The sequence below is a fragment of the Hyperolius riggenbachi genome, chromosome 6, assembly GCF_040937935.1.
Source record: "Hyperolius riggenbachi isolate aHypRig1 chromosome 6, aHypRig1.pri, whole genome shotgun sequence".
Classification (NCBI taxonomy): Eukaryota; Metazoa; Chordata; class Amphibia; order Anura; family Hyperoliidae; genus Hyperolius; species Hyperolius riggenbachi.
Window position 1 is genome coordinate 162,051,218 of NC_090651.1, and position 21,963 is coordinate 162,073,180.

The following is a 21,963-nucleotide window of genomic DNA, read 5'->3' on the forward strand; positions in this document are numbered from 1 at the left end:
GATGACTTCTTTGCATCTGAGTTTATTATTGGCCAAACTCCTCTTCACACCATACAAACTCTTTCCTGCATGGAAACTTTAAAGTTGGAGCTTAAAGAGTAACTGTAAGGTGGAAATGAACTCAACAACAGTGTGAAGCTTAGGACAGTTTTGTGAGGGAAAACCTAGGTCTTAGAGGAGAAAAGGTGCTGCAGGAAATGGAAATCCAGATGAAAAGGTGAAACCCCTCCCACTCTGTAGGGCTAATTAAAATGTGTGTTGTGCACATCCTTGTGGGTAATGACATCACTTGCAGGTAATTTTTGATTTGCATATGCTAATAATAAAGGCTTGATATTTCAGCACTCATAGCTCCTACACACTCCATTTTTTTAAGTTTGGGATCCCCAATCTACCTCTGAGCCAAATTACATCCCTTCAGCGCCAATGGTTCACAAAATTACTTTGATATATGCTATATAAGGAACCAGCAGGACTGGGTGTGCAATTTGGCACGGGGTAGATCAGGGGAAACCCTTTCCAATGTTAAATTTGGAGTGTGTAACGGCTATGAGATATCGAGCCTTTAATACCAGTAGCATAATATAATACTGTACACATAGGAGGATCAGTGTAACGGTTGGGTGTAGCAACTCAGATGTCTGATTATATGGTGATCTGCAGAATCACCAATAATGCAGACGCTATACTTGATTATGTGATGATCTGCAGAATCACCAATAATACCAGTATAGCTGCAAGGATGCTATGAGTGTAGTGCTTGGTGCAACCGTAACTTAATAGTTTTGCGAGACCTTACCAGAGGAGCTGGTTAGGGACTATCAGTACACTGACTGTATAGTTTGGCTAAACCTTTCCAGAGGGACCGGAAAGGTACTAACAGTGAGAGTACAGGAAATAGTATGCTGGTCTATTCCAGGGGAGCTGGCGAGAGACCAAAGATAACTTCAGACAACTAACAGACCTATTCCAGAGGGGCTAGAAAGGTCAGAGGAAGAGGATACAGAAAATAGGCAAATTAGTCCCTACCAGAGGAGCTGGCTAGGGACTACTGACGAATAAATAACGAGTGCTCATCAGTGGAGCTGATGAGCCTCAGAACCAATAAGGCTAGGCCTCTCCAAAGGTGCTGGTGGGCACTAGCTGCGAGAGCACTGATAATTATGGCCAGACCTTACAGAGGGGATGGCTACGTACTATCACATACGGTAACTGTATAGCTTGGCTAGACCTTCACAGAGGAGCTGGAAAGGTACTATCAGTTACAGAAACTGTAATAGAGTACAGAGGGGCTGGTGAGGTCCTATCAGTACGTACAAGAGCACAAACCCCAGCAAGCTGGAGATACTGATACTGAAGAGATAGAATCTCCCGAGGAGCTGGTGATTCAGACTGTACTGCAGCCTAGAGATCACCTGAGGAGCAGGTGATTAAGACTGTACTGCAGTGCAGCCTAGAGGACACCTGAGGAGCAGGTGTTACTATACTAAGAATTCCTCACCAGAGGCTAGGCCCACTGGTGAGGACAGAGTGGTCAGACAGGCAAGGTTCGGCAACAAAGAGGACAGTATCAGTACAGAATCGTGAGGCAGGAGGATAACGGCAATCAGGCAGAGGTTCAGCAACTAGTCAGATAGGCAGTAGTACAGAATTAGTGAGCCAATGCAAGGTCAGAGTATAGCCAGAATCATACACAGATAATCAATAACAATATAGCAATATCCTAGTCTAGGTGTGAAGTCCTTGGTTTCAACACCTGGGATCTAGTCTAAGGTCTGAGCGCTAACACTCAGAAGTATTCACAACAGCAGACCACGCCAGACTTAAGTCTGGAGGCTTAAGAAGCAGAGGAGGCCTCACTGGCACGCCCCCTGCTCACAGCCAATCCGGGGCGCCGTGAGTCTCCTCTGAGGTCAGCTGACCAGCCGGTCAGCTGACGAGCCTCCTCCTAGCATAAAGGTCCTGTCTGTGCGCGAGCCCGCGTGAGACAGCGACCCTATGGGTAAAAAACAACTTCGGCCTCGGCATCCTAGACGCCGGCGGGACGGGCAGGGGAACAGAGGCAGCTGTGGCAGCGATGCCGTTCGCTGCAGCTGCACTCGTTACAATCAGACACAGCATCGGCAAGGCAACCTAGTGCAGTGCCGAGAAATGGCAGCAGGGGCACAGGATCAGACACATCCCAGACGTAGCAGCCTAGTGGAGATCAGAGAATTAGCAGAAATGTCAGACAATATCAGTGTGAAAAGCAGTCTGTTGCATACTGAAAATTGGGGCAAAATGTTTCCACAATTGCGTTCTTAGGTACATAAAAGAACATTCGAAAGTATTCCCAAGCATCCTCTGTGTGTAAAAATATTTATTTGTACTACAGAGAGCAGTACAGACTTGCTTATCTCTGGTTACTGGCAAATGTAATAATTGCTGGCTGTGCCTGTGTCTTCACTCTGCTCCCCTCCTTTTCTGTTGAAATGACTTACATTTACCAATTAGCCAGATATAAGCAAGCCTGTACTGCTCTCTGCAGTAAATGTTCATTTTGGGAGTACAATCCCACTTTAAGTATACTTCTTTAAAGTGTATTTTTTTTAGCAGTCATTGCATCCCCAGTCAGGTCTACTGTAACTTACAGCAGAACCACAAATTTCCAGATCATAATGCCGTAAGTAGGTATGAGCTCGTATTATTGTCAAAGTAATTTTTGCATAGAAATAAGCATTTTTGCAGTACTTTTTTTTAGACTAGATTAGAATGTGGTTTCTGATTCATAACTGCTGGTAGAAGGTGGCACCCAAAATATAAAATACTTAAAATGAATAAAAATCAATAAAAAGGAGAGGAAGAGGTTTCCTGCTTCTCCTGAAGAACTAGTCAGTCGTAGATTGACTAAACGAAAAGGATCAGTCACACAATAATTTAGTCAATCTATGACTGGCTCGTTCTTCAGGAGAGGTAGGATAACCTCTATCTATTATTATTGAATTGTATTCATTTTAACTGGTTCAGCCAAAAGGTGTTTTCACCTCAAGGACGGAAGCAATTTTCCCCTGCAGCGCTCCTCCCACTCATTCACTAATAGCTTTTCATCGCACTTAGATGATCTATATCTTGTTTTGATTTTTCACCACACATTGAGTTTTTTGTAGGCAAAACTTGTTTTCAGTAAATACTTTATTTTCTATGCATTTTATAGACAAATACAAAATAAAAGGTACACTAGTCCTCTAATTCCATCACCTATAGTTTTAAAATAAGCAATGCTACTATAAATAAAACCCACCCATGTTATTTGCCCATTAGTCCTGGCTACCACAACATTTAAATTATGTCCCTAGTAGAATGTATGGTGCCAATATATTATTTGGAAATAAAGGTGTATTTTTTCTGCTTTTTTTGTTACCCATCAATTGTAAGCTCTCATGTACTAAAATAACAGTAAAATAACCTAATGACATACATTTAAAAAAGGCTAAGTCCCTAAGGCAGACTATTTATGGATTAAAAAAAATAATTAACACCTGTTTGCTTGGTAACTGAGGTGGGGGGAGAGGTGGCTTTGAAAGAGATAGTTTATATTAATTTTTTAAATAAAACTTTGTAGTGTGTAATTTAACTTTTCACCACTAGATGGTGTTAGAAACACTCCCTGGTTTACATGGAAATGTTTCATTTTTGTTTTACTTTCATTCACGTACTTTATTATGAATGGACATGGCCCCTGATCAGGGTCATGTCCATTCATTACAGGCATTGTGATTGTTCAGGGAAGCCTTGCTTCCCATCCCCAACCGCTGACACTGAAATACTGCCAAGTTTAAGTGGAGGTCACACACACATGTGGGTATACCCCCCACTTAAACACTGGATGCAGATACATGTCCAGTTACACTTGAGCTGTGCCTATCTGGACGAGTATACTCGTCCAGATAGGCTAAAGTGGTTAAAGTATCTTATATTTTCTTGTTTCCTCCTCCCACCAGGTCTCTCAAGCTTGGAGTTGTGTTTAGCTTTTTTGCACTAAATTGTTTTCATTCTATACATAATGCTCTTTAATATTCAATGTAGTAATGTCAGCATAAAGTGTAAATAACATAATTCCTTGTTTACTATTTCTAATCGGGCAAAGAAGAAAGCATGAAGATTGGAAATGATTAATAAAAAAATACGTAACTTTTTGTGTTTATAGGTAGAATCCTTTGGCCACGTTTTGCATTTCGAAACCACATTGCGAGAAGATGCTGGAATATATACATGTGTGGCTACCAATGCAGCTGGAGAGGCTGAGCAAAGCACTGAATTAAATATTTATGGTAAATGAATTATGATCTCTGCGACAAATGTTTTGTCCATGACTGTGAAGAGCATGTAAACACAGCTCTGCTGCTACAGAAAAAAAAAGAGAAAAAGGACAAGCTAAGTAGTAGCCATATATTATAAATAAACTCCTCCAACAATAATCAAACATCACCTTCTCAAAATACCAGATAGAATTCAGGAGAGATTTAACCACTTCACCACTGAGGGGTTTTACCCCCTGAGCACTAGAGCAATTTTCACCTTTCAGCGCTCCTTCCATTCATTCGTCTATAACTTTATCATTACTTATCGCAATGAAATGAACTATATCTTGTTTTTTCCGCCACCAATTCGGCTTTCTTTAGGTGGGACATTATGCCAAGAATTATTTTTTTCTAAATGTGTTTTAATGGGAAAATAGGAAAAATGTGGGGAAAAAAATAATTATTTTTCAGTTTTCGGCCATTATAGTTTTTAAATAATGCATGCTACTATAATTAAAACCCATGAAATGTATTTGCCCTTTTGTCCCGGTTATAAAACCATTTAAATTATGTCCCTATCACAATGTTTGGCGCCAATATTTTATTTGGAAATAAAGGTGCATTTTTTTCAGTTTTGCGTCCATCCCTAATTACAAGCCCATAGTTTATAAAGTAACAGTGTTATACCCTCTTGACATAAATATTTAAAAAGTTCAGTCCCTAAGGTAACTATTTATGTATTTTTTTTAATTGTAAATTTTTGAATTTTTTTTTAATTACAAAAAAAAAAAAAATGGGGAGTGTGGGAGGTAATGAGTTAATTTTTTGTGTAAAAATCATTTATTTGTATGTGAAAAATGTGTAGGGTGTAGTTTACTATTTGGCCACAAGATGGCCACAGTAACTTTTTGTTTTAATGCGACCTCCAAGCGTCCTTCCGGAAGCTTGGAGGAAGTATAAGGAGGCTGGACACATGAGTTTTTTCTCACAATGATCGCGCTGCCCATAGGAGAGCAGCGGATCATTGTGGGGCTTAGATCAACGAACGGGAATGGATTTTCCCGTTCATTGATCTCCGGGCGAGCGGGCGGCGGCGTGTTTACTAGCGGCGGGCAGCGTGTTTACGAGCGGGAGCGTAGACAGCGTCGGGTACGCGGAAAGTACGGATTTCTCCGTCCCTGGGGGTTAAAGGATGGAAAAAGGGACGGAGAAATTCGTACGGGCGGGGGTAAAGTGGTTAAAGATGAACTGTAGTGACATATAGTAGAATGCAGTTAATAATTCAGGATACCCACTTTTATGGTAATATCCAGGTTTTAGCATTAGAGACACTAATATATACTGTATATATATATATATATATATATATATATATATATATATATATATATATATATTTAAAAAGCTTGGTGTAATTGTCTTCTTAAAACAGAAGAAAATTTGCAATAATTCAGTTATAAGTGAACATTTGTGGTTACCCACAATGCACTACTACTAAATATGCAAATTATCCCTTTTCGCCCTTGTTAAGCCAAGCAAGCATCCAGAACCACTGGTGTATAGCAAGCCTATAGCTTTAAGTTTTACACAGCCATATCAAACCCACTTGTAGACAGCCTGTTTCGGACTTTTGGTCCTCATCTGTACATGGCAAGGATTGATAAGGCTTGGGCTTGGACCAGTACAACAGAGTAACCAAGCAGCTCAGGGTGACCCAAACTACTAGGAATGTATAGGGGGATAAAAGGAACTATAGGCTTGCTATACACCAGCGGTTCTATATGTATATATATATATGGTATATATAAATTTGGGGTCGTATATTGGTATGTAGTCCCGCCCTTAGCCTAGGCTGTTTAGCTATGCAATTCTCCTCCCTGAGCATTCTGGGAGACCAGGCATTATGTGCACTGGCTTTGGGATTCTCAGTAAACAGACATCGCACAGAGCTGCATATTACAGGACTACAGATGTTGCTACCTGTGATAAATTTTAGAATGTAAATCAGGGAGGGGAACGATTTTACAATGTGCAAACACTGACTAAATCCTATACAATAATCCCTAACTGTCCCTGCGTCATCCTCCTCCTAGCTGTGTGTCAGTGGTTTTCGGTTACTGCGCATGTGTAGCCGACAGGAGGAGGACGGGGACAGAGGGAGCATGCGGCCGGTGGGGAGTGCTGCCATGTGTGCGTGGCGGGGAGCGCGGCTGTGTGCGCATGTGCCGCTTAAGCGGAAAGGCTAGCGCCCGTTGTTAAACGGGCATTAGGCCTAGTAAGTTTTAAATGAATGTTGCAAAAAAAAAAAGAAAATGAAAAGAAATTGTATTAATTACATTATTTTACTACAGTTCCTCTTTCACACTATAAAATGCACCTGTACTCTTTGCAAGTAACCAGACAGATTTCCCATTTATTTTTTTATGGACCTGACGGGGTAATTGAAGTTAAAACAAGGAATGCATAGCATCAGGGCTAAAAAGCTGTGCATGGAAAATTGTACTATTTGTCGGCAAGCTATTTGTCTAAATTACACTCAGGCTATGTTCACAGTGGGGCATCAATGTGCGACATTCAAGCACTGCATTATCGCATAGCAAGTATTGACAGAGAAGCATGCTTTTTATTATCTGTATGCGTCACTGTATGTAACGCAACGGTTGTATAACGTGTGGTGCGACTTTTCTATTCCGTTCCTGTCTTTACAGGGAACGCAACTCCAATTGTGAATATAGCTTCATACATTTTTATTGTGTATCTCAAAGTACATTTTTGTCTGCAGGTCATGCATATACCATGCAACTTATCAATTAAAATCATATACAAAAATCACATACACGAGTACATTATTAGCTTCCCCGTTGGTCATATATAAACTGTGTAGGGGTTTTGTGAGACAGAATCATTCATTGAATGAGATGAGATTATTGATGAGGTGCAAATTTTGCTGCAGCTTGGATCAGGCAATATTAAAAAAATTCAAAAGGAATTTCCCATTCCTAGTTTGAATGAACCTTTATGGATATGTATTACTTGACTGAATTCCATTCACCTTATTATGACTGGAGATTGACATTTATGGACTGTTTGCCTGTTTGAAACATGTTGATTTACCCATACTCTTAATGAGGCACTGTAGTGATATATAGTAGAATGTAGTCAATTAGTCAGGATACCAACTTTTACTTCCATATAATGGATGCAAATATAGCCAACCACCATGGTATGATGTCAAGGTTATCACTTAAACTTTCGTCAGACTACCTGCGACCTATACCCTGGTCCAACTAAGTCCATGTTGAAATGCACTGTGCTATTTAGACCAGCATTTCACAAAATAGTTAACTGTTCCCTATAAGCAGGTACTGTAAGGTTTCCCACCTGTCTGAAAAATGTGATCATCAGACCACTACTTAAAGAGACACTGAAGCGAAAAACATTTTACAATATAATGAATTGGTTGTGTAGTACAGATAATTACTAGAATAATGGAAGCAAAGAAAATATTCTCATATTTTTATTTTCAGTTATATAGTGTTTTTTTATAACATTGCATCATTCTCTAATATTTGTAGTTGCCTCACTGCTCAGCATTCTAAATGATTTTTAGAGAGCAGGCTGTGAACTTTTGACCTGTCCTGAACTGTTCTCTGCAGAAGAAAAAGCCTGACAGCTGGGATCATAAACTTCAGATAACAGAGCTCTCTGCAACTTTGAAAGTTGTGGAGCTGAATGGCTTGTTTTGCATAGATAACAACTAGAGTGTCTTAACTCTTCCTGTACTGGAAAACATATTAGACTTATGTCTCTGCTCCCAACATTTTATTTCTTAGCTGTACTACACATACAAATCATTATATCATATTTTTTTTTTCGCTTCAGTGTCTCTTTAAGAAACCATCCTTAGACCTGGTGCACACCACAAGAGCTTTTTAAACACTAGAGATTTTAAAAAGCTCTTGCTAATGCAATGCTATGGGAGAGTTTTACAGAATCACATCGCTCCAGTGTGCACATACACATAGGATGACATTAGCGGGAGCTTTTAAAATCCCAAAGCGCTCAGAAAAGCTCTTCTGGTGTGCACCAGCGCTTAGACCCAGATGTCTAAACAGCTACAGACCTCTATACAACCTCCCCTTTCTGCTGAAAGTGATTGAAAAGGCTGTCTCTCATGCTGCCTATCTCCAACTTGAAGCCCATTTCTTGAGAAACTAAATCCTTTACCCTCTTCAATCTGGCTTAAAAAAACATTGCAGGTGTGAAACAGCTCTCACCCAGATCTGCAATGATCTGCTCATGGCAAGAGACAGATATGAGTGTTCCATCCTGATTTTGCCACTCTCTGCAGCTTTTGACACAGTTGATCGTGATATCTTGCTCAACAGGCTACAAGAGTACTGTGACATAGATGGCTTAGTTAGTTCTCCAGTAGTTATACTCCTTTTTAGCTAGCAGAACACAAAGGGTATCCTTGGGGCCTTTCCTCTCCCACCTTGTACCACTAAAATATGGTGTACCCCAAAGCATGATACTATGCCCTTTTCTGTACACCATATACTGTACATGCTGCCTTGTGGAAAAATTATCCATAACATGGCATAGCACTGCTATGCTGATGACACCCAACTATATTTATCATTCAAACTTGGCATCACAGACCCTACTCCACAATTAAACATGTGCTTAGCTGAGCTTCAGGAGTAGATGAATGAAAACTGGCTAAAACTAAATGCTGACAAAACTCAGGTTCTTGGTATCTGAGGTGAGCGCTCAACAGCAAAGCAACTCCAGTCTCATCCAGCACCACTAAGGATAGGGAGTTCAGACCTGAACAGCTCAGACTTTGTGAGCAGCCTGGGTGTACTGAAAGTTGGGGAATTAAACTTCAGAATTAAAACGTTAGCTGTTGTGAAACATTGCTTCTTTCACCTAAGGAACATTGCAAAAATTAAGCATCTCATATGTCCAGCAGATCTTCCAACCCCAGTTCATGCCTTCATCATATCTTGGTTGGATTCCTGCAATGTTCTCTATACAGGCCTTCTAAACAAAGATCTGTACCGCCTGCGATTAGTACAGAATGCCGCTGCAAGGCTGTTAACAATTCCACTCCGCTATTGCCACGAAACATCTTTCCTCAATCCACTGGCAACTGATAAAATGGAGAATTCAATTTAGGATTGGCTGATTAACATTCAAATCCTTGCACAGTCTGGTCTTTGAATACCTGAAGGATTTGTTGCAACCAACTGCATCACACCTCCCAAAATCTTTGATCAAAAAGATCTTATAACTTGGTCACCCACAGAGTCTACCTCAAAATCTTTGGAAACAGAGCCTTCTGCCATGCAGACCCTATACTTTGGAACTCCCTGACACAGACTATGTGGGCAATCAGGACATCTCCATCCCAGCATTTAAGTTCAAACTGAAAAGCCACCTGTTTAGTGTAGCATTTACAAACACCTATTTCCTCTGTAACACAGTTTAGCCTGCCACAATGTATTGATCTGAGACATACTGTATCTGTGCGCTTTGAGTCTCATAGGAGAAAATCACTTTACAAATGTTATTGTGTATTGTTATTGCATATTGTAGTAATCTTGATTTCAAGAAACACTTCCTAATACTTAGCTGTGTATTGGTATGTACCTCCCAGTGATGTGTAGAAGACAGTAAACAAACATTTCGATCCGATGCACCTACAAATAGTAAAGATGTCACCACCTATGATACATTTAAACATATAGACTGGAGATTTTACAACAATATTGTTAAAGTAAACCTGTAGTATCCTGGAGACAAATCACATTTTTTTATTATTTTAAACTTCATTCTTGATCTAACTATTTTGATGTTTACACTTACAGAACCACCCAAGATAGAGAATGAGGGAGAAATTCTCTATGAAACAGTGTTTGGCAATCAGCCTGTGAGACTAGAGTGTAGAACATCAGGAAAACCTGACCCTGGTATGTATAATATGAGATTACATGCATATTGTTCTTTTTTTAAAAAAGGCATAAACATATAGCACAAGTTGTATTTTCTTTTTAGTATTGTGTTGCTGTGTGAAATGTAAGTATTTGAAAATCATCTCAACCCTATATTTATTTGCTAATGGTACAAAGACAACTTACCAGATATTTAAACACTATAAAACGGAAAATGGTATACTCACCTAATGGTAATTTTCCTTTCCCGATGCATCCATGTCAGCACAATGAGTATTAGTTATTACCTCACAGGACACGTGTATAAAAGTCTAATTAACCCTCCCATATCCGTCTTGTAACTAGTACCTCACCGGACATTAGGTGGGTCCCTTGTGCTGACATGGATGCAGCAGGAAAGGAAGATTACCATTAGGTGAGTATACAATTTTCCGTTTTCCCAATGCCTCCATGTCAGCACAACGGGATGTAACTAGACAATAATAATACAGGAGGGCAACTGGAGCAGGTAAAACAGATTCAATTTATTAACACAAAAAAATCTGCAATTAAACAACAGAAGCAGAAGAGGAACAGGCGGATAAGACTGCTCTTCCAAACTCTACTGTAGTTGCACTAGAAGGGTCTACTTGGTAATGTCTTATAAAGGTGTTGATAGTACTCCAGTTAGCTGCTTGACATATTTTCGTAGCAGATATTTTTGCCTGAGCTGCCCAGGATGTGGCCAAACCTCTGGTTGAATGTGCCCTTACATCACCCGGTGGCTCTTTGCCCAATGCCCTGTAAGCACCCTGTATAGTACGGACCAAGCAGGATGCTATGGTTCTAGTTGAAGCAGCTTCACCCTTCTGATATCCTGAAGGAACGACAAACAGTCTATCAGTTTTCCTGATATCCTGAGTTGCTTGTAAATAGGACTTTAATGATCTTGCTACATCAAGAGAACTTGAAATCGCAGAGCTCTCCTGGTTAAAGGTGGGTAAGTACCACTCCTGTTTAATATGTAGAGTAGAGGGCACTTTTGGTAGAAACCCCTGGACCGGATGGATTTGTACCCTGTCTGGGTAGAAGGTCAAGTAAGGCTCAAGGTGACTGAGAGCCTGAAGTTCTGAAGATCTCCTCGCTGATGTGATTGCTACGAGGAAGACAGATTTAAGTGTCTTGAACCAAAGAGAACAACTTTCCAAAGGTTGAAATGGATATTTTGATAAGTAGTCTAGAACCAGAGGCAAATCCCACTTTGGAAAGATAGATCTAGAAGGTGGCCTGACTCTCATTACTCCAGCTACAAATTGTTTCACCAAAGGTTCCAAGGCCCACCGATGATCAGTAAGGGCTGAGATTGCTGATATTTGCACTTTTATTGAATAAAAGGCCAGTCCCTTATCCAATCCTGTCTGAAGAAAAGTCAAAATCTGTTGGATCGCTGGATGTATAGGATCGAAACCCTGTTTCGAAGCAATGTCTATGTAGACATTCCAGATTCTGTAATAAGTTGAATTAGTCATGGCTTTCCTGGCTTTAAGAAGAGTAGTAATTACTGCCTCTGAACAACCGAGATCCTCTATCTTCTGCCTCTCAATTTCCATGCCATTAGGTTTTGACGAGAGGTGTTCAGGTGCAGCACTGGACCTTGAGATAGGAGGGTTTTGCTGACAGGAATTGGAAATGGTTGCATCATCGCCATTCGAGATATCATAGGGAACCAAAGGCTCCTTGGCCACCAAGGTAAGACCACTATTAGAATTACCGGTTCTGATGCTAGTCATCGAAGCAATCTCATGATGAGGGGAACTGGCGGGAAGACATAAGCAATTTGAAAAGTCCATGGTGCAATTAATGCATTGAATGCCTCCGCTTCCTTCTCTGGGTACTGACTGAAATTCCTCTGGCATTTCCTGTTGGTCCTGGTTGCCATCAGGTCCACCTCTGGACCGAATCCTCCAACTCCATTCGTTGTCGAGATGGTTGTTCTGTTTAAGTAATCCGGGATTATGTTCAAAGGTCCTGGAATATATACTGCCATTAGTGACTTCAATTCTCTTATCGCTAGATTTAAGATTAGCATTGTTTCTTCCATGAGAGACTGACTGTGAGAGCCATCCTGATTCCGTTTGTAGGCCATGGCCGTTTTGTTGTTCATCTCCAGTAGTACATTTTTGCCTACTATTAGGCTCTGAAAGTGTCAGAGAGCACACAGCGCCATCCTTAACTCCAACTTGTTGGCGGGCCAATGTTTCATGATTGCATGCCATGATCCCTGTATTATCTGTGAACCGCAGACTACACCCCAACCTCTTGTACTGGTGTCTGTGCTGATCACAATAGGCTTCTCTGCTCTTAAAGGAAGACTATTTCTTAGATTTTTTTCTTTCAGCCACCAATGCAGATCCTTCTTCATGTGTGACATGATCAGGATTGACTGATGCAGACTAACTCCATTCCATTGAGCTAGAAAGCCGCTCTGTAAGCTCCTTAGATGCCAATGGGCTCATGAGACTAACGGTATTGTTGAAGACATTGTACCCAGCACTCTGAGACATATTCTCACTTGAGTAATTGAAGAATTCTTTGAATTATTACAGGAATATTCTCCTCGGGTAAACCAACTGTATTTCTCCAAGTCTGAAACCTAGCCCCCAGGTAAACTAGATCCTGTGTTGGATTTAGATGACTTTTGGCATAATTTATTAGCCAACCGAATTGTAGGAGAGTTTCTGTTAGGATATCTCTGTGAGTCGAACAGTAATTTACCGAATCTGCTAGAAGCAAGATGTCATCTAAATAATGGAAAACCTGGATGTTTCGAAGTCTGACAATCGCTATCGCCTTTAGTAGGAGTTTTGAGAAAGTCCTGGGTGCTGTGCAAAAGCCAAAGGGCAAACACACGAACTGGAAGTGTAGACTTCCCACCGCCATGATGATTGTGTTCAAAGACTTTATCTTGAATTGTTCTAGATGAATATACGAGTTTAATTCCTTTAGGTCCAACACTGGACGTAGGTCGCCTGATTTTTTCTGCATGAAAAAAAGCTTTGAGTAGAACCCCTGATGTCTCTCTGAAGCGGGAAGAGGGACAATTGCTTGTTTCTTCACAAGGTCTTGCAAATATTTCTCTAAAATGTCTATTTTCTCTGGAGAGGAGGATATCCTCGTTATTCTGAAGTGATCCTCCGGGGGAGGTTTTTTTGAATGTCCAAAAGTGACCCGTCACTACTGTTTGCAGTATCCATGTTGACTTAATTTGCTTTCTCCAATTGTGACTGAAAAGCTTTAATCTGGAACGGACTGGGCTACTCTGGACAGGCGAACTGTCAAAAGCACTTCTTGGCTCCCTGACTGGGCTAATTAGTCTTCTTCTGTTTAGTTAGTTTACTAATTGAAGCATGTGTGGTTTGCCAACTACTCCTATTACCTCTTCCAGGTCTATAAGATCTTGTGCTCCGGTATCTTGAACCTTGAAATTGTAGGTTCAAGATACCGGGCATTTATCCTGAGGTAACAGACTCGACTTCCCTCCAGTCACTCTGGAAATAGCGGAATCTAGTTTTTCACCCGAAGAGGGCCTTCCCATCAAACGGGATTTTACACCATGACTGGTGGGAAGTCGGGTCCGCCAACTAGGACTGGAGCCACAAGGCCCTTTTTGCTGTGACCGAATATAGCATTGATCTGGCTGTACATCTCACCATATCAATGGCCGCTTAACCACCAAATTTGCCCGAAACCTTAAGGTCTTCCAATTTCTGAATTAGAGACTCTTTGTCCATGTCTTCCATAATCGCCTGTTCTAGCTTCCCATTTTAAGCTTGAATAGCCTAACCAACAGCAGTGAGGGCTATGGCCGGCTTACAGGCTCCACCACAAGTGGTATAAATCTTCTTAAGAGCCAGATCCTGTTTTCAGTCTAGAGCATCAATGAAAGAGTCTTTGATTGGTAAAGTAACATGTTTTGCAAGCCTAGCAACTGAAGCATCCACTACAGGTGCGACATCCAACATCTTTGACTGATCTTCTGGAAGCAGATATAACTTTGAAAGTCTGTTTGCTAACGGTGCCTTTTTCTCCATTCTCTGCCACTTGTCTTGTATGATGGCTTTAATCTCATCCATTACTGGAAAGGACAATCTGGACTTATCAAGATGTTTATATTTACTCTTATTTGGATTTTTCTTTTCCTCAGATTCGTCCTCTGAGTCCTCCCAATCCAGAGCTTCACGGACGGCCTTAATGAAAGGCTCTACCAAGGCAAAGTCAAGTCCAACATCGACCTCACTGTCGATTGGTCTGAGAGCTGAAGTAGATGGTTGATCATGTGGTGCTAAGGACTGCACCGGGAGACTAGCTATATAACTCTTCATTAAGTCTTGTGTAGCTTTCTGAATGGCCTCTGTAATATCAATGGGCTCTGATGCTGGCTCCTTTCTAAGTTCCTGAAAGCAGGTAGCTCAAACCAATTTCCTCGGAACTACTTGTTATCCCCAAGCCCAACAGGGTTTCTCCCTGCGATGGTAAGGAGGAGACTTGGATCTTGATCTTCTGCGAGAGTGACTACATCACGATCTGCTTCAGGATCGTCTTTTGAAGTAATCTCTTGAAGGAGAACAAGAGTATCTCCACTGTCTATTCCCTCCAAGGCTGAAAAAGAGCATGGACATATATGTCAGTACTCCAGAAGGACTATTTAAATGAACCTACCTACCATAACACCTCCTTATTAAGAGAAAGAGCGCTGATCTGTGAGGGGCACTGGGACATCCATAAGCACAGCTTAAAATGATTCTGCAAGCTGGAAGACAGAAAAGGAAGGACAGTATACATCTTTTACACATCTTATGGGAGAAGAGGCTGAGAGAAGAGTGAGAAGGAGCTGACACCTACCAAGAAGCTGTATTATATTTGGCTGCCACGCACAACCCACAGGGTCCTCCACCACAGCTCCAGGCTGAAAGGCTAGTGCACGCCAGCTCCACTCGTCCTTAAAATCACAGCTGGAGCAGCCGGGAAGGCCCACTCCAGCATCCTGCCCCACTACCAATTACTGGAGCCAGATTGGAGCATCCGTGATGTCACTTCCGGTTCCAGTCCGTGGGACGCAGCCAGCATCCGCAGTGAAGCACGTGCTAGCCAGCTTACCAGGAGTCAGAGAAAAAAGGGAGGAAGGATGTCCACCCAAACACTTGTTTAGAGTGTTACAAGAAGGACTAAGGTACTTAAAAAGAATACTGCATTGTAAGCACCATTAGTGCCATATTGCCCAAAGTACCTATAGACCATGAAGACCAGCAGAACGGGGTCTCCAAACACAAGCCTGATTTAAGGCCCATTGGCGGCAACGCAAGCAGGGGAGGCAACCTGTGCGGGGGGGGGGGGGGGATACCTGATGCAGCCGATAAGGGGGAAAAATAAAAATGCCTGCAGAAATCTCCTGCGGCATCCGGTGAGATTGAGGGACAGGAAAAAAGATGGATATGGGAGGGTTAATAAGACTTTTATTCACATGTGTCCTGTGGGGTAATTGGGCAGGGCTAATACCCGTTGTGCTGACATGGAAGCATTGGGAAAAGAAAATACTTGCTCATTTAGAATTTCTTGCCAGGTCAGCAAAATCACAACGTAGAGTACATTCCAACTCTAGGGTTGGAGAGCGGCAATACTCTATGTTATGATAGGCCCAGTGCACACCAAAACCGCTAGCAGATCCACAAAACGCTAGCGGTTTTGGGTGCGGAGTGCAGATATTTGGCGCAGTGCACACCGAGCCGATTTGGATGCGATCCACCGGCCACATCCGCCTGTTAATCTGCGTGGCTAATGTATTTGAATAGGATGGTGCACACCGGCGGTTTGAGGTTTTTAGCAAACCGCAAATGTGCAGCAGGAGGCACGTTTGTGGTTTGCTAAAAGCCTCAAACCGCCGCTGTGCACCATCCCATTCAAATACATTAGCCACGCGGATTAACAGGCGGATGCGGCCGGCGGATCCGCTCGGTGTGCACTGGGCCATACAACGTATATGGCTGAATTCACTGACTGTGCAGAGAGCAGTTATATAATGCAGATTTTATTGAAAACGTATACATGCATTTGGGTTCTGTGTGCAGGGGTCCTACAATGTCAGTGATTTAAACTTAACTTATTTTATTATGAATACTAATAAATGTTGTGCAACATTTTACTGCAAAAGAAATCAAACTGATTGTGTTTTACAGTCCCCTGTGAGTTTGCGTCTTGCACGAGGTGACTGAGTTGAGTTACTGAAATTAACTTTTGAATGATATTCTTATTTATTGAGATGCATTAGTAAATATTGTGCTCATACTTCATACTAAACTTGGAACAGCAGAAATAATATTATTTATTTCAGACCTCACAACTGTCCCGATTTCGGAGGGACAGTCACGGGTTGGGGGCGTGGTCCCGCCTCCCGCTTAACCCCCCCCCCGCCCAACCCTTTGCTGTCCCGGGCTGTCTGCATCAGCCAGTGCTGCCCTTTAGTCAGGAATGTGGCAGAGGGTGGCCAAATTCATTTTTCCCTCTTCATGGTTCCCCCTTCTGGGTCTCCTCTCCTGTTGCTGATCGGAGGTGCAGCTTCAGTGTATTTCACCTGCACGCAGCGATATCCCCTCTGTCCATCCTCGTCAGTTCCAGCCGGCTTCACACTACTTCCTGTCCTCTGCATGTCATGTGATTACACAGACGGGACATGCAGAGAGAAAGCAGTGTGCGGCCAGCTGGAACTGATGAGGATGCACGGAGGAGACATCGATGGGTGTAAGTGAGATTACAGGACGAGACCTGAAGAGCAGGCAGTGTGTGGCCAGCTGGAACTAATGGGGATGATGGACGGAGAGGACATTGCTGGGTTAAAGTGAGATATTACACTAATATATTTATTGCAGGGAAATGATTGCCACAAAAATGAAATTCTTTCTGTAGCAATTGTAGCAATAATGGCAGCTTAAAGCGGATCCGAGATGAAAAACTAATTATAACAAGTAACTTGTCTATGTATCTCCATGTGTAGAAAACTGTCAGTCTGCAGCTTAAAATATTGCCATTTTTCATCTGGGTCACTATTTTAAAAAAACTGCCAAAAATCTCCCCTTCACCATATTTATAACATGGTGATTATGTTGATTACCCCTTTGTTAGATCACCGGTTTCATCAAATGTTAATATGAAGGAAAATGAACCAGGATAGAAAGAACCAGTGTGGTTTGAATTATAAAACAACATATTTTTCCTATGAAATCTTTATGGTTTGCGTGATCATGGGTGTGTTGGGGGTGTTGTTAGGGGTGTGGCAGGGGTGTAGCCTAAGTGTCCCTCTTTTTTATCTCAAAATGTTGAGAGGTATGTTTATTTTGATTAGAAAGTCTAGCATTCAAAACCTGGTGAATTTAAGAATTTTCAGTGTAAAATATATGTGATTCTTCACAATGATTTTTATAGGTATTACAGAATGCCTTTTCTATGGTTTAAATTTGTTTTGCTTTTACATTGCGCTCTGCCCACGATGCTCAAAAGCATTTCTATTAATTGTATTCATTAACAATTATGACACTGACAACAATAAGGGCAACAGAATTTGAAGTGGTACCAGAAGTACATTTATGGGACATTTAAATGTATTTTTCTACATTATTTTTTGTTATAGTTGTGACATGGTCAAAGGATAGCCACCCTATAATCGCTGGGGGCAACACTCTCTTGTCAGAAAATGGTCAAATTCTACACATACCAAATGCACAGATATATGATGCTGGTGTTTATAAAAGTGTTGCAAGCAGTATAGCGGGAACAGCCGAACTCCATTATGTCCTGCAGGTTCATGGTAAGTTAGAATTTATTCAATCATCTTCTAATTTCTTGGCAGGTCTGGTTATACTCATGGTACTTTGCTATGACAATGAGTAAGCTAATGTCTATGCATTATATACAATGGCATCTATGTTTTTAAACATACACATTCACTTCAGAATTTGGATGGCCCTCTTGATTATTTTAGGTTTGGGATATATGAACTCAAAAAGCTACCTGTCATATTAAAAAGGAGTGAAGTGGAGGACAGAGTAGGGAATGTACACAGAATGTATACTGACATACTGACTACTACACTACAATATTTCTGTATTTTTAAACTTCTGCAAAAGTATATATATATATATATATATATATATATATATATATATATATATATATATATATACACATACACACAGTGTATATATATATATATATATATATATATACTGTATATATATATATATATATATATATAAACATACATGCATATTAGCACTGTACAATCTAATGCGATACATATCTTATATTTTTAAAATGCTTTTGTATTAAAGCACCACTACATGAAAAATTGCTAAATTTAAATGTGTATATATACTTATAAGAAACACATTTCTCCCAGAGTAAAATGCACTATGAATAGCTCTTTAACTGCGTACATTGTTTTCCAGTTCCACCTTCCATTTTTGCTTCCAATGACCCAGTAACTGTTATAGTCAATAATCCCATCAGACTGGAATGTGAAGCCACAGGGTTCCCGGCACCCATGATAACATGGTTAAAAGATGGCAGTCCGCTTTCCAGTATCACTGATGGCATTGAGGTACTGTATTTTTTCCTTTTTTACCTTTGTTAAATTATCACTGTGGATAGCGTAGGGAAAGGTTTATGCCCCTTTCCCACTTGTGCGATGCGTTGCCCCATGTTACGCTTTTTCTCCGCATGCCCATCTCAAGGGCCATGCTAAGAGACTTGCACACTTCATGCGATGTGGCGCAGTGTGCTGGGTGTATCAAAGTCACCACATTACCGACACAAAGTCTGCAGCGCGTTAGCGCATGACCTGTGCCTACGACATGGATTATGTAGTGATGTAAGTCAATGGGCGGGGCAATAAGTGTCAACCATGGGTGTGCAGTGTGACGTGCATGTACGGACCAACGGGATCCCAGTGATGTACTTCATTGCTGAGCAGGAAATACATCACTGGGATTCCCGTTGGTCCGTACATGTCAGAGTGTGTTGCAGGGCTGCTGCAGCTGCTATGTGTCTGTGTGTGTGCTGTGCACAGACCAGGCCAGCTGCTGCCTGCTGGCCAGCTATTAGCCTTAGCTAGTTACAGTATAGGTTAGGTTAGGTAAAAAAAGATATAATGACAAGACAAATAACATTTATATCGTGCTTTTCTCCTGGCGGACTCAAAGCACCAGAGCTGCAGCCACTAGGACGCACTCAATAGACAGTAGCAGTGTTAGAGAGACTAGCCTAACTAAGGTCTCCTATTGAATGGGTGCTGGCTTACTGAACAGGCATAGCCGAGATTCGAACCCTGGTTGCCTGTGTCAGAGGCAAAGCCCTTAACCAGTACGCCATCCAGCCACCATGACTCTTTCAACTCACCCTCCCAGCCCCATGTACTTCCAGCGCTTAACTCCACCCCCTTGCAGACACATTCCATGGCACTCTCTGTATTGGAGATAGAGAGCGCCACAGAAGCATCATAACACTCAACTGCAACAGGAATTCTTATTTCCTTATAAAAGAACCATATGATATGCAGAAAGCTTTTTATAATTTAATGGTGGAAAGAAAAGCATTAAAAGCAGTACTCTTTTTTTAAATAAAGACTGTGTATAAACTCCACCTTGTAACATGAGAAATTAGCTCCACAGCGTAGCAGCCTTTTGTTACTCATTTTCAGTACCCACTCTATTCCACTAGCTGGCAGCACACTTTGACACCCCAATCTGCCAGTTTTCATTAGAAACCTTGTGTCACATGCAAACAAAGAAAGCTGATGTAAACTTGTCCTTTGATATCTGAAACATACAGAACTAATGTGAAAGAACAAAGTTTTGTGTATAGTGTGTAGCTTGTGATGCAAGTGATGGTGACATCTGGCTTTTCCTGGTACCACAGATTCTCTCTGGTGGAAGAGTCCTGACATTCGCTAATGCCCAGATTGGAAACTCAGGGAAGTACACATGTGTGGCGCTTAATGCTGCTGGGGAACAGCAAAAGGATTTCTACCTGTCTGTGTATGGTGAGTGTTATTTCTGTCATTGATAATTAGTTGGTATGTATGCCTTACTAGCAATACAAGTAATGCTCGGTTAATAACAGATGTTATAATGTGTCTATGTATTTGGTAAAGATATGTACATGGCACGCCACTAATTTAAATTGGAATGCCAGCTCAAAGGATTAGAGCATATGAAACTTAGTTCCAGAGTCTGTGTCTCCACCGAGGAGAAGCTTCCTAACTGTCCAATCCTCATACCAGAGGAGAACATGAGGGGAAACATCTTATAAAGGGCCAAATACAGAAATAAACTGCTTACAAATGATCCAACAGTTTCCAATAAACGGAAAAAAAATTGTATCGATGTCTATCTCCACTGATAAGATTTGACCTAATTTATCTGACTATTCATACAGCACAGCAGCATTAAACATTAGAAAAGCTAAAAATTACCAGCATCCTACATACTGTATCTGTGAAACGGCATAATGTTAGTGTAGCATTGTATCTCTTCTCAAGAACAAGTAGAAAAAAACTTTGTATATAATCATAGAGGAGCTTGGGCACAGCAAATGCCAGCCCCTCCCACTTAAGGGGTTGACTCTTCATCATACCTCATTAACAATCATGCCCAATTCTTTCAAAATGAGATGGGGCACTCTACTTTTCTCTCACTTGCCAGCCAGTTCACATGACATCTCCTACATCATGTGATCTTGTCCACCCTGTGAGGAGCCAGCATCCAGGGGTAAAACATTTATGCACATCAGAGTTATTTTCATAGCAAAAAAGATAGCAGTTAAAAACAAACAAACAGGCCATTTCTGTTTTTGTGCAATGGTACTGGGTGTGCTGTAAAGTAGCAGTATGATATTGTTATTGCCCATGTCATTGGGTTAAGCAATGGAAGTAATTTCCACTTTAAAAAACTAGAGAGCTCTTAAAGCAGAACTGTAGATATAAAATAAACACATTGTTTTACTTACCTGGGGCTTCCCCAAGCCCCCAGCAGCCATCCTGTCCCACGCCGCTCCTCAACGAGCCTCCATTCTCCCGTGGCCAGCTACTTTCGGTTTTGCCGCCGGGCCACTGCGCCTGCGGGGCTCTGGTCACGCGTATCCTTTCTTCGCGTTCCCCGCTATTGCAGAGGGGAATGCGAAGAAAGGATACGCTTGGCAGGGCTGCGCTGGCCTCGACTTCCAAGTTGAGATATGGGACCGAGCGGCGGCGGGGGAAAGGAGACTCGTTGAGGAGCGGCGCAGAACAGGACAGCTGCTGGCAGGGGCGTAGCAATAGGGGGTGCAGAGGTTGCGACCGCATCAGGGCCCTTGGGCCAGAGGGGCCCGAAGGGCCCTCCCTCAACTTCATTATTAGCTTTCTATTGGTCCTGCGCTCATAATAATCACTTCTATAGATACTTTGAATAGTGGTAATCATTAACAAACTGTTCCCCATTCCCTTCTTACACCTCTGACACTGTAGTTGCCACTGGTAGGTTTTGGAGCGCCGTATCAATTGTAAAATATATAGTGTATGGGGGGCCCCATTGTAAAACTTGCATCGGGGCCCACAGCTCCTTAGCTACGCCACTGGCTGCTGGGGTCTTAGGGAAGCCCCAGGTAAGTGAAACAATGTGTTTATTTTATATCTACAGTTCCGCTTTAACAGCTGACATTAG

General features: G+C 41.6%; 1 protein-coding gene across 2 annotated transcripts in view; it reads left to right on the forward strand.

Moving 5' to 3' along the window:
- The window catches only part of HMCN1 (hemicentin 1), a 482,637-nt gene that overhangs the window by 206,666 nt on the left and 254,008 nt on the right, over window positions 1-21,963 (forward strand). For both annotated transcript variants that reach the window (XM_068240141.1, XM_068240142.1), the window contains exons 36-40: window positions 4,187-4,310; window positions 10,154-10,255; window positions 17,898-18,074; window positions 18,715-18,866; window positions 20,183-20,306. In XM_068240141.1, the coding sequence (XP_068096242.1) occupies window positions 4,187-4,310; window positions 10,154-10,255; window positions 17,898-18,074; window positions 18,715-18,866; window positions 20,183-20,306 (679 nt within the window). The remainder of the gene's footprint in view (window positions 1-4,186; window positions 4,311-10,153; window positions 10,256-17,897; window positions 18,075-18,714; window positions 18,867-20,182; window positions 20,307-21,963) is intronic.